The sequence below is a fragment of the Festucalex cinctus genome, chromosome 12, assembly GCF_051991245.1.
Source record: "Festucalex cinctus isolate MCC-2025b chromosome 12, RoL_Fcin_1.0, whole genome shotgun sequence".
Taxonomy (NCBI): Eukaryota; Metazoa; Chordata; class Actinopteri; order Syngnathiformes; family Syngnathidae; genus Festucalex; species Festucalex cinctus.
Window position 1 is genome coordinate 6,269,342 of NC_135422.1, and position 15,818 is coordinate 6,285,159.

Consider the following 15,818-nt stretch of genomic DNA (forward strand, 5'->3'; position numbering starts at 1 on the left):
TTTGGGCAGATTTGTTGTGAAAATTGAAATTTTATGAGCGTCTAACTGGTAGCCTTTTTAATTAATTAGTACCTAACCTGTGCAGTGGGTGGCGCACTAGGACGATAAGGCCATTGGTTCATTCCACAACACTAGATGGCAGCACGCTTAGTTGTAACTTCCGGTGTCAACATTCATCTTTTCTTTTACGTTGACTGGCGCGTCTTTTACTTTGTATGGTGTATGTTTTCATTTGTTTTAATGCCTTAACTCGTGACAGCGGCGAGAATGTTCAGCGGTCACAATACGAGGACTCTGGAAGCTAAGTAGCGACGTTAAAATGTCACGTTCCGAAACGAATAAACATGTTCAACCGTTATGATTAAATGTCTGTCTGAAGAGGTTCGGTTGAAACTTCGCTCGGGTGTCGCCGTCCCTTCTCTTCAACAATGCGTGGAGGAGCTGGTCCTCAACAGCCTGGACGCCGGGGCGACGTGCGTGGGCGTCCGGATGGACCTGGAGGCGTTCAAGGTGCAGGTTATCGACAACGGCGCCGGGATGAGCGCAGAGGACGTGGCGTGTGTGGGGAACAGATACTACACCAGCAAATGTCACTCACTGGGCGACCTGGACGAGCTCAGGTACTATGGTTTCAGGGGTGAGGCCATTGCAAGTATAGTTGCTTTAGCCTCGCTTGTAGAGATCTCATCCCGGGCTAGAAACACAGGCAGGACGCTTGTTAGGATCTTCAAGAATGGCAAAGAGATGGATGTGTTCGCAAAGGACATTTGTCGACCAACTGCTGGCACCACAGTTATCATCTGCAACTTGTTCCACAACATGCCCGTGCGCAGGAAGAGGATGGATCTTGTCCTGGAGGGCGAGCGGGTCAAACACCGAGTGGAGGCCATGTCGCTGATGCACCCCACTGTGTCGTTCACCTTGAAGAATGACTGCACGGGAGCCATGATAGTACAGCTCCCCAAAGCCAGGGACACCTACCACAGGTTTATCCAGATCCACAGCCTGGCCCGAGCTCAGAAACTGGGCGAGGTCCAGCACGCGCGTGCCCAGTTTGAAGTGACGGGTTACCTTGGCAGAGAGGGCCACTACAACGGTAGCTTGCAGTTCTTGTATGTGAATGGCAGACTGCTTCTAAAGACGCGCATACACACTCTGCTGAACTCTCTCCTACGCAGACTTAGCAGTCCAGCTTCGAGGAACGACAGCGCAGAAAAACAGTCTGCCGTCAGGAGCCCCAAGCAGAAACGATGCCAAGACCTCCACGGAGTATATGTCATTAATATTAAATGTGCCTATTCCGAGTATGATATTAGTCTCGAGCCTGCCAAATCCCTAATCGAGTTCAAAGACTGGGATGGTGTTTTGCTGTGCATAGAAGAGGCCGTAAAAGCTTTTCTGTGCCGGGAGAACTTGGTCCTCTCCCAAGATGACTTGCAAGATGCATCGCCAAGGTTGTTTAAAGTCGACAGCGTGCCGCAAGAAGACAACAATGCTGACCAGAGCGTCCACGCAGCCTCCATTTGTGCATCGGCGCCGACGCTGGCGTCACAATCCGTTCATCGTAAGCGCAAGACTCTCATTCCATCTGATGTGCTTGAAACTGAAAATGAAGGACATGTCGATGAGTCTAAACTCGACACTGTTAATGATTTTGAAAAAGAGGGAGAGCCCAAAATTAGTAAAGCTGTGGACATTGAAAAAGAGGTCGCATTATCTCAAACAAGCAGAAATGTCAATTTATCAATCAGTCAAACAACTCAAACTCCGCTTGATGTGAGGGGAGAAGAAAAAACTTTTAGAAAAATCCGTGTATCCCGTCCATTCGTTCACAAATGTCTGCACGAGGCTCCCCACGACACCAGGACACAATTTCATCATCAGCATTCAAAACATAAAATCTCCCTTGATGGATCTTCACTAAGAACGCACAGAAGCTTTTCTCCCTCAAAGGTGCCCAAAGTGGTACTCAAAGAGTCAGGATCACTTGACGAGTTCAGACGAGTTTATGGAAAACCTGCGGAAACAAAGATGACCTCACCGGAGAGTCAGATTCATGCTCAGCTACTTCAGCCAAGCTTTGTAGAGGATGCCCAGCATGATGTTCTGTCCAAGCAACCACCAAAAAGTGATGTCAAAGGGGACAGACAAGATGGCCCCCAACGCACAGCTGCTCGCTTAGGGTACACCAAGCTCAAAGTCACTTCAAACAAACAATCATTAGCAGGTAAACTTAAGCACCTGAAACAAAATGGGAGAATAAACACAGAAGCACCTCCACATAATTCCAGTCTGATTAGCAACGAAGCCTCCCAGGACGGCATTAACGACGTTTGTGCCGAGCCCAGTGATGAGGGAACGACGGCAACGTCGACTGACTGGCTCCATCACTTTGATACCCAAACGGGGAAAATGGCGTACGTCAACAAAGTGACCGGGCTCAGCAAATACGACGAGCCGGCAACGGAAGAAACGCAGGCCCGCTGCACATCCGACGTCACCAACATGGCCGTTAGTGTCGTCTCTGAAACAGGTGAGTCAAGGGTTAGTCCTATATGGTGGTTATAAAAAGTCTACACACCCCTGTTCCAATGTTTTGGATGCAAAAAAAAAAAAAAAGCACGAGAGACTTTGATAAATCATTTCAAATCTATTTCCACCATTAATGTTTCAATTTTTTTTTAAAAGCTAGTAAAATTAAATGTAAAGTGGAGAAAATAAGTTGCTTGGGAAAAAAATGGTGATGAAAGCAGCTGCATTGTTGATGGAGATGCAGCAGTAATTTCTGACAAGTACTGGCCATTTAATATGATTGACAACAATCTCCTGTTTTTTGCAGCAAGACGTGAAGCCTCAGTTGACAAATATAAACATCGTCAACGGGATACATTTTGCAATAATACACTTGACCATCTGTCTTCTTGCAAGTTACCAAGTTATGAGTGTGCACTGTTGTGCAATCATTGTCATCTCAGTTGATGATTTTTTTTAATTTTTTTTTACCTAGCCTTGGGAAATATTTCTTTTCTTTTTTCTTTCTTTTTTTTTTTCTTATTAAGTTGTACTGATTAAAAGTTATATTCATGGTGGCAAATTAGTTTTTTTCTTGAGCTCACTGTTTTATATGACAAAACAAGCTATTTAAAAGATATTTGAACAAGGTTATGAAGACTTTTTTTTTTTTTCTGTTGAACTGATTAAAAGTTACATTAATTGGTGGCAAATTCTTTTTTTCTTGAGCTCACTTTTTTTATATGACAAAACAAAAGCTATTTAAAGATATTTGAAAAAGGTTATGTCGACTTTTCTTTTTCTATCCAGTGTAGATAGATTCCCTCGAACCACTTCACAGTGGGGGGTTTTCTGAAAATCTATTAATATTAGGGGTGTCAAAATTAGTGTGTTAATTTTGAGATAATTTAAAGTTCCTTTAACGGCACAAATTTTATTAATGACCACCCCTTACTTGGAAATCCTGTGCTGGGGGAATTTCAGTCGCAAACACAGCAAACACGTCCACATCAAAATTTAGCAGTAATAAATTTCATAATATTGCACATATTAGTGGAGACTGAGGTCATATTGTATTCTACAACTTTAAAAATGTGCAGAATTTCGCAAATTACTTCATATTAAAGATTAGATAGCTCTTAATATAAAAAGGAAAATGCACTGAGCTGTCACCAATGTCTTACAAATGCAGTTATGCCACCTAGTGGCAGAAAAATGAACAACACAAATCAATATCACACTTGTTTTTTTGTTTTTTTTTTACAGTACAGTACATCTTTTTTTAACTTTAACTCAATTTTATGAAGTTACTGTATCTATGACTAATAGATGCAGCCATATTTCTATTTATTTAACATTTATTTCCACTTTTTTGTTGAGTATGAAAACTTAGAAAAAAATATGGTGCGTTTTATTGTACATTGAGAATACATAAAATTTCCAATTCATTGTTAGATAACTCTTGAAGTAATGCGATTAATTGTGGGAATGCCGAAGCATTCCCACACATGTTATTGTGATTTTTATTCACCACACTTTTTTTGCCGTGTAACAACTCCCACATATCACTTGTGCAATCTATTTCTGTGTATTATTGTATTCCTGTATCGTACTGTAGGGATGGAGTACAGGTGTTACCCATTCCAGGCAGAGCTAGTGCTGCCCTTCTTGCCTAAAAAAGGTGAAAGAGTGCTGAGTGCAGGGACAGATGACGCAGGTACTGAACCACTTTAGGATCTGAGCGAAGGACCGTTGCTCATATTCTATAACATTAACATTGTTTTTTTGTTGTTTTTGTTCCCAGGTGACAATGCCGAGACCTGCAACTCCCTCTCATCTTTGTACTCAAACTGGAACAACCCTGTGTTTGTTCGTCCTCCAGAGGTAAACTGGTGCTTCTTCATTATTGCCGTTTTTATGTACATCCACTGTAAAAATTCAGGTTTCATAAATACATGTACTTTTTAATGATGATGTCATGTTAAAAGGTGGGTGTGGACGTCTCAAGTGGGCAAGCTGGTGGACTTGCTGTAAAGATCCACAACATCCTGTTTCCGTACCGCTTCTCGAAGGCCATGATACGCTCCATGAAGGTAAAGCTCACTAAAGGATATCTTAACTCATTCAGTGCCATTGACGGCTTTAGTCGTCGGAAAAAAAAAAAACATTTTAACTGCGCTGGCGGTGAATGAGTTAAATAATCAACAAGCTATTTAACTTACATTTGCAGGTGATCAATCAAGTTGACAACAAGTTTCTTGCGTGCCTTATCAATACGACAGATGATGCGGAAAGTGAAGGTATGGACGTTGAGTTTATTATGGCATTCTTTGTTCTCATTTTCATTGGATTTAACTGTACAGGGAATCTCTTAGTGCTATTGGACCAACATGCTGCACACGAGAGAGTGCGTCTTGAAAACCTAATCGCAGGTACAGAACAGAAAAACAAACAAGGCTACAGTCAATATTAGTTAGCGAGACTCTTCCAATGCTGCAGTCAAAGCACCACGTACCATTACAGATTCCTTTGAAGAGGATCCAAACGCACCCGGCGAGCGACGTCTATGTTCATCCACCATTTTACCTCCTCTGCACATCTGTGTGACAGAAGAGGAACAAAGGCTGCTCAGGTGAATCCTTAAATAACGGCGTTTCCTCGTTTTATCTCGTTATGTTCCAAAAACTACCAACAATAATGGAAACCCGCGTTAATTAAAAAAAAAAAAAAAAAAAAAAAAAATCCCGTTAATTAGATATATTTTTTTTCAGTTATTAAGTTTGTTTCGTTTTGGCATGATTTTTACTTTATTATAAATGTTTTTTTCATTTATCAAATATGTTCTTTTTTCATTTACAATTATTTTGCTCTATTAAAACTGTTGTTTTTTAAATTTACTTATACAACACAGAATATATATTTTCATTTGTTTTTTCAATTTGCTATGATTTTTAGTTTATTATGAATGCTTTTTCATTCATCATTTGCATTTTTTCCATTTACATTAATTTTTTTTTCCATTAAAAGTATGTTGGGTTTTTTTGTTTGTTTTTTTTATTTACTTATACAGCACAGTATATATATTTTTTTCATATATATATATATATATATATTTTTTTTTTTTTTCATTTGTTTTTTTATTTAGGTATGAATTTTAATTTATTATGAATGCTTGCTTTTTCATTCATATTTTTTTTCATTTACAGTCATTTTTCCCCATTACAAGTATGTTTTTTTGTTTTTGTTTTTTTAATGTACTTATTATACAGTCATCTTTATTTGTATCATGCTCACACTTTCACTTGACTGTAATTAGATACGTAACAAGCAACTTTGCGGTTGCCCTCACCCAGATCTTGTCAGCTTCATTTACGGAGATTAGGCCTGGAAGTGACCTTCACGCAGGGACATGATGACCAGGTACTCGTAGGCAAGGTGCCCGTTTGTTTCGTAGAAAAAGAAAATAACGAGCTTCGGCGGAAGAGGCCATCTGTTATCAAGCGTGTTGTTGAGGTGGGAATCTGATACACTTAAAAACCAAATCATTCAGGTGAGCGACTTTCAGCGTTTTTTTTTTTTTCTTTCTATTTCCTGTCTGCAATCATACATCAGGATTACCTACAAGAGCAGATGGAGGTAAGATTTTTTCTTTTAATCACAAAATCATTGCATGTGTACCTGTAAGAAGTCCCACTCTTTCGTTTGTTTTAGTTACTGCGCTCCACCGGTAGAGTGAAAGGAACTCTCCCGCTCACCGTGCTGAAAGTCCTCGCCTCGCTAGCATGCCACGGTAAAGTCAAACGACTCCTCTTCATTATCTTCATCATCATTTGGCTTCACCCGTCCGACCCGCCATGCCCTCCGCATTCCGACAGGCGCCATCAAATTCAACGACAGCCTGAATCGAGACGAGTGCCACAGCTTGGTGGCGTCCTTGTCGTCCTGCCAGCTGCCCTTCCAATGCGCCCACGGACGCCCGTCCATCGCTCCACTCGTCGACGTCCTCCATTTGGAACCCAACCAGAAGGTACTGGAACGCGCAAGTGCTCTTAAGTGTGCCCGCCAGGCACTTTTGACGATGACTAAGCATTCTTGTCCTCCACAGGAACCTCCGAGACCCAATCTCGGAAAGTTAAGAAGGATGTACAAAGCGTGGGTATTGTATGGGAAGAGATAATTTTGTGGCAACCTCGTGAAATGGTTTTTATTTATTTTTATTGTAATAAATTGGTTTGTCTATATAAATGGTTCTTAAACTGTCTCTTATAGTATGTTGCTTATCTGAAGTTTATATTAAAAATATATACAGTCATACAGAGTCCACGTCTAATAAAATCCTAAATGAGCTGTATTAATTGTATGTATAAATTGCCACAAATTACATTACAATATGTTAGAATTATGAGCCATACTATCTGTTGATCCAGCCATTTTCTATATGGTACTTGTCCTCATTAGGATCATGGGTGAGTTTGAGATTTTGGGAAAAGAGGTACCCTTATAGTTTTAATAGGAAGTCTGAAAATGTTCTGACTAGGCCTATCTAATTTGAAATAGTCATTTTGTGATATAGATGCTAACAAAATGGTAGCCTGACCTGTTAAAACACAGCGACCTTGTTTATTTTTGTGGCATGTGTCACCACCACTCACACTTTGCCTTCAAAAAACATTCCATGTCTAGTAGATTCGACAGAGAATAAACTCGACGGTCTGTCTGTCCTTGCGGAGGAGGACGCTCGTGTCCTCCTGTTCTCCAGTCACGTGACTCCTTCACCCTCACGTTTTTCTCCTCACCTCCGTACAAATATGACGACGTCTCACTTATTTTTCATTCATAATAAAATAACACGGCGAGCCGATTAGCAAACGATGTGAGTATTTTTTTTTCTGAACGTGGTGCGTATGAAGACTGGCAAACGTGCAACATTTGAACAAACGCACACAATCAAATCGCTGAGGAAATGTATGGTCACGTGTGTATTAATAACACACGCCGTCCCCATTAAGCTAACATTTACATTTAGAATGGGCATTAATGTATCCCATATAACTCTTTTAAATCGCCAATTGCAAATTTATGATGATTTAAGACACAGCTCGAACGCCAAAAACAGCATGTTTTTGCTCTCAGTCAGAACACCCCCGCACCTCGAACAATGGTACAGTCCTGGTTCATTCATAAAATTGTAGCAGGGCTCTAAAGGAGGGGCTTGCATCCAGCTCGTCCAGTTACCAGGTAGACTTTATACCTGGACGACTCAACCTCGGCAGGCTCCCAGGAAGCGTTTTCTTCAATTTTTTTTTTTTTTTTTAATTATTAAGTCGACTCTTTTTGTGTGTCTTCATGATGCTTCGTCAAGATATAGCGCTTGACATGGAAGCAGTGTGCCCCACCTGCCGGGCAGACTCTCCCGCCGGGACAAGGTGCCAGGAGACGGCCGAGGAGGCGAACTCTCCTGCCTCCCCCTCATCCTCCTCTTCTTCGGGGGGCAATGCAAAGGTATGAGTGGCTCTTTTCAAAACGCATTTAACACCACGATCGTGTTAATTCGCTGTTTTTACTTAGGCACAAATTCTATATGAATCCTTTCATTTTTGGGGAATTTTATATATATATTTTTTTATATATAAATTTGTTTTGGTGCGTGGGGCACAGTGGGTCGTGCTTTTCGCTCTTTTTTTTTCCGTCATTCTATTTTGGTGCGTGCTTCCAAGCTGTGGGCCAGATGCGAGCGTGTCGATGCAGAGGTTCATTGAGAAAAATAAATCCATTCAGGAGACTCCACAGCATCCCTGCGTCAGAGCTGACGTCACCAGCAATGATAAAGTCAAATATTGATCGGGGGAGAGGGCTATTTCTGTTTGGCTACATGTCAAGGAACGGTTAGTCCTTCACATTAGTCAGATACATGGATGTATTCCAAATTGGATCAATACATGTAATTATTGATTATTTATGTTCCTTCTCTCCATATTTTTTCCAATGAGAATTGATTAAAAAAAAAAATCCCATTCTTGAATATTTCAATGTATTTTTCCACCTCAGGACGTCTGCAGAGATGCCGCGTTTGTTCCGACCGTCACTGCAATCTCCTCGAGCCCTGATTTCCAGTGGATGGTCCAGCCTACAATCATCACATCTGTCTCCCCGTCTCCGGGTTGCGAGCGAGCCAATGAGCCGCTGCGCTCTCGCCAGGCAACACCCACAAGAGAGAGCAGGAATAAGGGAAAGAATGCGGCGAGGAAGGCGAAAGCAGAGCAGGTATCGGGTCAACTCACAGCATGCGATCCACATTGCCAGCGAGCGGCATTGTGCACGTTGTTCCTTATAGGCGCTCCATTTATATTCAGGTCACAACAAGTCTGCAACAATGGCCTATTTTTAGACGCGGTAACATGCTTGGTGCGGTTCTCCGGAAGCTGCATTAATTGGCAGTGAGACGCAGGGGCTGGATTCTTGGAGCTTCTCACTCAATTGTTTCTTCCTCATGCCAGCTGTCTCCGGAGGAGGAGGAGAAGAAGAGGATCAGGAGGGAGAGGAATAAAATGGCTGCTGCCAAGTGTCGCAACCGACGGAGGGAACTGACGGATACGCTGCAAGCTGTAAGTAAACAAGCCACGCGTTTGCTCAGCTGTCATTCGCAACCCCACTCATGGTCTGTATCCCGAAAAAAAAAAAGGAGACGGACAAACTGGAGGAGGAAAAAGAATCCTTGGAGATGGAAATCGCCAACCTCCTCAAAGAAAAGGAGCGGCTGGAGTTCATCCTGGCCACGCATGAACCGCTGTGCCAGATGTCCGAGGGCATGGAGTCCGCCGAAATCATCCCGCCCAGTCCGGAGGAGGACCGGCTCCCGGACGACGGCGTTCCGGAAGCGCCTTCGCTCCAAGACGTGGACGTCCCCAGCGATCCGTCCGCAGCCATCTCGGGGAACTCCAACATCCTGCTGTGCGCCAGCGCCGAAATCAACATCTGCGATCTGGAGCCCTCCCTGGACATTAAAGCGGGGCTGCTGGACGCTATGCTGCCCGCTTTGGAGGACAAGCCCCCCGCCGAGACGGCCCGGTCCGTTCCGGACATCGACCTGAGCGGCTCCCTCGGGGTCTCAGACTGGGAGACCCTGTACAAGACCGTCTCGAGTGACCTGGAGCCCCTCAGTACTCCCGTGGTGACCTCCACGCCGACCTGCAGCAGCTACCTGTCCGTGTTCACCTTCTCCTGCCCCGAGCTGGACTTGCTCACAGAGGGACTGGACAGCCATAAAGGAGGAGGCGGAGGAAAAGCCGAATCTGTCGATCACCTCAACTCCCCAACTTTGCTGGCCTTATAAAGGAAGATGATGTGTGTCGTTTGTTTCTCTCTTGCAGGTTCCAGACTTTTGGAAATAAAGAAGTGAGCAACTCAGCTAAGCTAATGTGTCAGCGCTAACGCTTTGAGGATGACTACATTGAAGAAAGACACGTGTGATGATGTAGCATGGCGTTCACTTTGACCCGAGCGAGCTCTCCATTGAAATGCATGCGGAGACGTTTCCAGATAATTTTCAAAACTTATACACTGTACAGCATATCTATCAGTATGTGATCTGTTACTAGGTCTAGGATGTAATGTGGAATTTAACGTGTCTGTATGGTTTTGTGTTTTGGTGTCTGTTACATGATTGCTATTAATGCTGTAATCACACACACACACATTCATTCATGCTTACCTCAGTGTCATTGACTGTGGTTTTGACCTCATTGTTGAGAAAGTTTTCCATGAAAACATCCAGTGCGTATATACTATACTATATAATATATATTGATCAAGATGTACCTTATGATTTATTTTTCTACCTGTCAGATTTTGTTAAAGGGATGAAGAGATTGAGCATTGGGTGCTTATCTATGCTGCTGAATAAAAAATAAAGTGACTATGAGTTTCATGTGATTGTGCTGAGTGGTGAACAATCTCAAAAATATATACAATATATAAAAATTTACATGTACTGTCTACTGACCAGATATGCCCTGTGACTGACTGGCGACCTGTCCAAAGTGTAGTTGGCCTTTTTTTTAAGTCACGCCTATTTGGAGTTAGTGTGTAACTCACTTTTTATACCCCACTACAACACAGGATAATCTGTCAAGATACATTATTTGTAGTGAATAAATAATTTCCAGATGCACACCTAATTGGGTACTGCTTTAACGACAACCGATAATCGACTAGATAGATGTGACACATTTCGAGTCAGTTAAAGTATGATAGTGGACACACTGTAAGTGTTTGTAATGTAGGCCTACACTTAATATCACATACTATAGAGATGATCAATAAACGATAATAAATAATTTCTAGCCTCTTGACTTCAAAGTCATCAACAAGTGGACATTAGGCTTTTAGTGAACGTTGCGACCTTGAACGAACACTGAAATCAGCATTCGCTGGTGTCGCAAATGTTCGTCCTCGCAAATACGGCAAGTGGAGATTAATTGACGAATTAAATTTTTTATCAATTGACAAAAACTTACAATGTACCGCACAGATACTTGTGTATATTAAAAAAAAACTTTTTAATATAGATGTGCAGATTTGATGCTGAAATTTACATAATTAAAAAAAAAAAACTATATTTTTGCTGTCTATTATATGCGATTGTTCAGAAAATGGATGGATGGATGTTGGACAAAAGAATTTGTCAGAAACATACGCAAATAAAGTAACGATACCTTGATTGGAGGAGGAGTTTGCATGACTTCGTACTTCCCCTCCAGTATTTATTTATATAATTTTTTTTTTACATCCCTGTTGCTGGCATAGGTCTCCTCATTTCCGCATTCCTGAATCCTCCCAGATGGGGATCACGTTTAGAGTCGGGCTGATGCAACGGTTTCCACTTTATAAAATCTACACTCGACCCACGCCCGACCATAGGAAGAAAGGACTTTTGTTCCAGCTGGGCTCCAAGTCAGGTCAGTGGACATGTTGAAGGACGACTACTTTATTAAAAAAAAAGTGCTCTCTATGAGTTCACATTCGCGTTGCTCATATGTAGGCTGCCATTATTACGGTAGTAGCCTAATTTCGCTGGTAGTTAATAGCAACACAAACATCTCGTTTGTGTTTTAACACTCAAACATGACGTTCTTAAGACGATGTGTGTTGGCCCCTTGCACTGATTTTTAAACGCACAGTGTCGACATTACATTTGATTGGTGGTGCTCTTACGAAAACACAAAGTTGCGTAAAAGCATGAAAACCGCACTCAAAGGGAAGAAAAAGAAAGAAAACGAAAACTTCCGCCTTGCTCTCAACTCGTCCAGTATGGTCTTGCTCTTATGCAGTCAGTGGTCCACTTTCGACCCACGTTAGCATCACCTACCGTCTTCATTGTCGGCATTTTCAGATGATTTGTCCAAATTAACGTAAGGGCAAATTCAAGTATTTTGGGGGGTTGTTGTGTCTTATTTAGCAAAGATAGAGACTTGGTGGGTGGCTGTTTTGATGACTTGACTTGAGTCATGATGACTTGACATACTTATGTTCATTTTCTGTATTCAGTTCAGTGATAAATGGACCGACACACCTTGCAACTGATTTGGGAGCAGTCCATGGTCCATTTTGTTGAACTTGGTTAGCAACATTCTGCGACAACTATGTAAATATTTGTTTGTAACATTTTGGAGTAGTGATAACAATACATCCATTCATCAGTTTTCTATTGTGCTTGTCTTTGTCAGGGTCGCAGGTGAGTTGGACACAACATTGTAGTTTATTTAAAGGGAAGTAATTTGCTGAGAATTTAAAAGGGTACAGACTACAATACATTAACTAAAGATTTGAAGTTACAAAAAATGTAGATAACAAGCTATTTATCTCCTTTTTGACATGCTGAGGTCACCTATTTCAGAGCCGCTGACCTTAGATGCTCTTTCTTGGGGGCATCATGTGGTTTTGGGAATTTCCTGTGCCTTTGCCAGCTTATTGTGCTCATACGTAACCTTTCCCATTGTTTATGGATATATTGAAATATCCGCTTTCAGCACAAATAAGTTTGCCGGTAAATGGTGCACAAATAATCTGCCCTACACTCCACACAAACATAAGCTACCGCAAGTGTCATCTGCATTTTTTTTTACATCACATAACAAAAAAAAAAAAAAAACATTTTAAAAGGATGCAGAGAGTAATTTTGAACTGCCAATTTGCTCTCCCCTGACACGGAGTCCAGAAAGAAGGTTAATAGGAATTTCTTGGTAGTAGCTGTCTTTCGTTCTCCTTGGAATCAAGCATAATTTGTTGACGAGGTCATTTGTCGAGTTATTGACAGAACTTCTTGGAATTTGTAAATTGCATTTGTTCCAGGAAAAAAAATAGAAGCAAAATAACTAACTCAATAAATAGAAGGAGGCAACATCTGAGTCTGTCTCCCCAGCTGCGGTCACGGCCGAGGGTGAGACCATGCCAGGACAAATTCCGGATCCCTCGGTGACGGCGGGTTCCCTGCCCAGTCTGGGCCCGCTGGCTGGCATCTCGGCCACCATGCTGACCGACACGCTCAGGTTTGGCGAGCTCCACGAGTTCAAGACGATGCTGTCGCCCCTGCACTTGATGAGCAGCATGGGAAAGAGGCCTCTTGTCATCAAAACAGAGGTACTTGTGTCCAAGAGGAAATAAATATGGATGCCTCCTGTGTTTGTAAGACTACTACTACGACGATGCTGATGAAACAACAAATAACATTAACAATAAGCATGTAAATCTAACCACTTAAAAAAATGCTGCAAGGCATGCTGGGAAGTTCAGTGTCAACTCGAATATACAATCCACTCATGTGCATACCTGTGTGAATACCAATAATTGTGCACCATATAAACTGTGTATGCTTTACTTTCATCACAGAGACTTACCACACAAATTAAGTATATTAGGATTTCAATATAAGAATGTTGTTGAAAGTTGATTTTTTTTATGACTGTATTTTGGGTTGGTTTATGGTTTCATTGTGTTATGATGTTTATGTCAGATGTTTATGCAGTTACTATGTCCCTTATGATGATAATGTGTTAAGATGATCTATTATAGCCACTCTTAGTTTGTCTTAAGTATTATGCGGTTAGTAATATGATCTTATTATTATTATTATTATTATTATTATTATTATTATTATATGATCTTATCCCCTTATGATCATCATAATGATTATGATGTGTTAGCAACTTAACCACTCTTAGTTTGTCTAGTATTGTGCTGTTACTATGTCCCTTATGATGATAATGTGGTCAGTTGCTATACTGCTATTTGATTTTGATTATTACTTTTACCCATAAGTTAGTTGAGTTAGGGAAATGTTTTTCAATGCCAAGACCCTGCTAACAAATATTTTGGAAATTAACTAAACTAAATAAATTAATTACATTAAATAATTATTAATTAATATTTAAAAAAAAATAAAATAAAAAATAATTAAAAAATTAATAAAATTAAACTAAATTGTATTTTCTGTGCTTTCAGGTGCATTAAGCTTGATAGGATTGTATATTGTACATAATTTTATTCCAATATGTAAAGGAAAACAGTTGTCTCGAACATGTATGTGTACCTTTGCTCTTTTTAGCGAGATGACGAGGACAATAGAAGGAAACGAAGGCGAGAGAAAAACAAAGTGGCTGCAGCACGATGTCGAAACAAGAAGAAAGAGAGGACGGATTATCTACAAAAGGTGGGATCTTTTTTTTTTTTTCTTCCTTTCTTTTCATAACATTTAACAGTAGGGCTATTAGCACTCCTGAACATCCTCCCTTCATCCTCCCACAGGAGTCGGAACGATTAGCGAGGTTAAACTCGGACCTGAAAGCCCAAATCGAGGAGCTGAAAGTTGAACGCCAGCAGCTGATCCACATGCTTAACCGCCATCGCCCCACCTGCATCGTCCGGACGGACAGCGTCCAGACGCCCGAGAGCGAGGAGAACCCGCCGCTGCTGCTGCAGCAGTTGGAGGCCGAGTGAAGTTGCACTGATGTCCTGCACTAACACGAGAGAACAAGCACTTGGCTTTGAGCTGTAAGATGAGGGAAGAAGCAGCTGAGCCCTCGGGGATGTTGCGCCACAGGATGTGAACTGGACACTGGCGTGGCACTTAGTTAAAACAGACTTTACTCAATACTGTTTAAGCTCTGTTACATCATGTTACATCACCAAGCAAATACAAACAGCAACTTTTTACAAGTTACAGCTGAGAAAAATGTTGGAATTGTCACAATTCAATCGCAGAAATGGCTCGTGTATTCTGTACAGTGAAAGTATGCCACCTAGTGGTTGTGAGCAGTATACGTGAAGCTAGCTCGAGAGATAAAACATGGTCTGATTAGACGGCAAGTAGGACATTACCCCATGAATAGTTTGCGAGCCAAAATAAGCACATTTGCTATTTAATAGACATATTTTTCCCGGTTTTATAAGTTTTCTACAGCTATTCCAAATTCCTCCACCTTCCAAAAACATGCACGTTAAGGTTCGTTAAATACTAAACTGGCCATTGGTGTGAACGTGAAAGGTTGTTTGTCTGTTAACTGCAATTTACTGCCTCCATCCGGAATGCACACGTGACTGAATCTGCTTGGTCAAGATCAGCTTTATAGAAAATAGATAATTTAATCAATATTATATCTACCCAGTTGTTTTGTTTAATGCCAAACATTTAGTTGCTTTTCTTGTCTGTCATTTTCTCCAATATTTTGACGCAGGCGTCGGTTCATGTATTTTACATACCAAATATACAGGAAATATGTACTGTTTTCATTGTATGTTACTTAGACTATAATTTTAATTTTTTTTTAAACAATGTAAGCAAAATGCAAGGTGTACCATACCTCTTCAAGAATACTTTTTTTTTTTGCTTTTAAATTGGCATTTTTTTCATCTTTGTAAATGTTTTGAGCTGCTTGTGGTAAACACGGCCATCTAGTGGTCGGATAGAGAAAACTCAATTTGACTATTCTTACCCTGAGTTCCAATTTTAGTCTTAAGTCATTTTATAAAATTTATATAACGCTTTTAAGAATAAAATGATTGATATTGTTGCACATCGGTTAAAAAGTGCCGTCATGTCATTAAAAACAGTTTACGAGACAATGTAATGTAATAAATGCTTAATTTTAGAATTAGTGGTTTTGCCAATGAATCAGGGGGTGCCAAAGTGTCAAGTTGAATTTTTAAGTAGTCTGATGGGCCGGTTCGTTAAAGGAGGTTTATAGATCTTAAATATGTAATAAAAAATTATTTTACATTTATTTTCTCGTCGTGATTTAGCTGATTACAAT

At 40.9% G+C, this 15,818-nt stretch overlaps 3 protein-coding genes across 7 annotated transcripts; all 3 read left to right on the plus strand.

Moving 5' to 3' along the window:
- The first annotated feature begins 94 nt into the window (after positions 1–94).
- On the plus strand, positions 95–6,756 carry mlh3 (mutL homolog 3 (E. coli)). 3 transcript variants are annotated; one of them, XM_077538020.1, is made up of 12 exons: positions 95–2,533; positions 4,130–4,228; positions 4,316–4,395; positions 4,500–4,604; positions 4,742–4,811; positions 4,875–4,943; positions 5,035–5,143; positions 5,865–6,024; positions 6,124–6,147; positions 6,223–6,301; positions 6,387–6,538; positions 6,617–6,756. In XM_077538020.1, exons 1-12 carry the CDS (start codon positions 358–360, stop codon positions 6,686–6,688), a joined length of 3,195 nt encoding a protein of 1,064 aa, XP_077394146.1. In that variant the 5' UTR covers positions 95–357; the 3' UTR covers positions 6,689–6,756. The 3 variants fall into 3 exon arrangements, with proteins under 3 accessions (XP_077394146.1, XP_077394147.1, XP_077394145.1); XM_077538021.1 differs by having other exon boundaries at positions 4,887–4,943; XM_077538019.1 differs by having other exon boundaries at positions 4,742–4,943.
- Positions 6,757–7,401: 645 nt separating this feature from the next.
- On the plus strand, positions 7,402–10,438 carry fosaa (v-fos FBJ murine osteosarcoma viral oncogene homolog Aa). Of its 2 annotated transcripts, none has more exons than XM_077538027.1 (4): positions 7,402–8,013; positions 8,560–8,775; positions 9,009–9,116; positions 9,194–10,438. In XM_077538027.1, the coding sequence occupies exons 1-4, from the start codon at positions 7,858–7,860 to the stop codon at positions 9,842–9,844; spliced, it is 1,131 nt and encodes a 376-aa protein (XP_077394153.1). In that variant the 5' UTR covers positions 7,402–7,857; the 3' UTR covers positions 9,845–10,438. The 2 variants fall into 2 exon arrangements, with proteins under 2 accessions (XP_077394153.1, XP_077394155.1); XM_077538029.1 differs by lacking the exon at positions 7,402–8,013 and adding an exon at positions 8,369–8,452.
- Positions 10,439–11,316: 878 nt separating this feature from the next.
- On the plus strand, positions 11,317–15,788 carry LOC144031650 (jun dimerization protein 2-like). 2 transcript variants are annotated; one of them, XM_077538986.1, is made up of 4 exons: positions 11,317–11,468; positions 12,932–13,149; positions 14,114–14,218; positions 14,314–15,788. In XM_077538986.1, exons 1-4 carry the CDS (start codon positions 11,351–11,353, stop codon positions 14,503–14,505), a joined length of 633 nt encoding a protein of 210 aa, XP_077395112.1. In that variant the 5' UTR covers positions 11,317–11,350; the 3' UTR covers positions 14,506–15,788. The 2 variants fall into 2 exon arrangements, with proteins under 2 accessions (XP_077395112.1, XP_077395114.1); XM_077538988.1 differs by lacking the exon at positions 11,317–11,468 and adding an exon at positions 11,475–11,921.
- Positions 15,789–15,818: the final 30 nt, after the last annotated feature.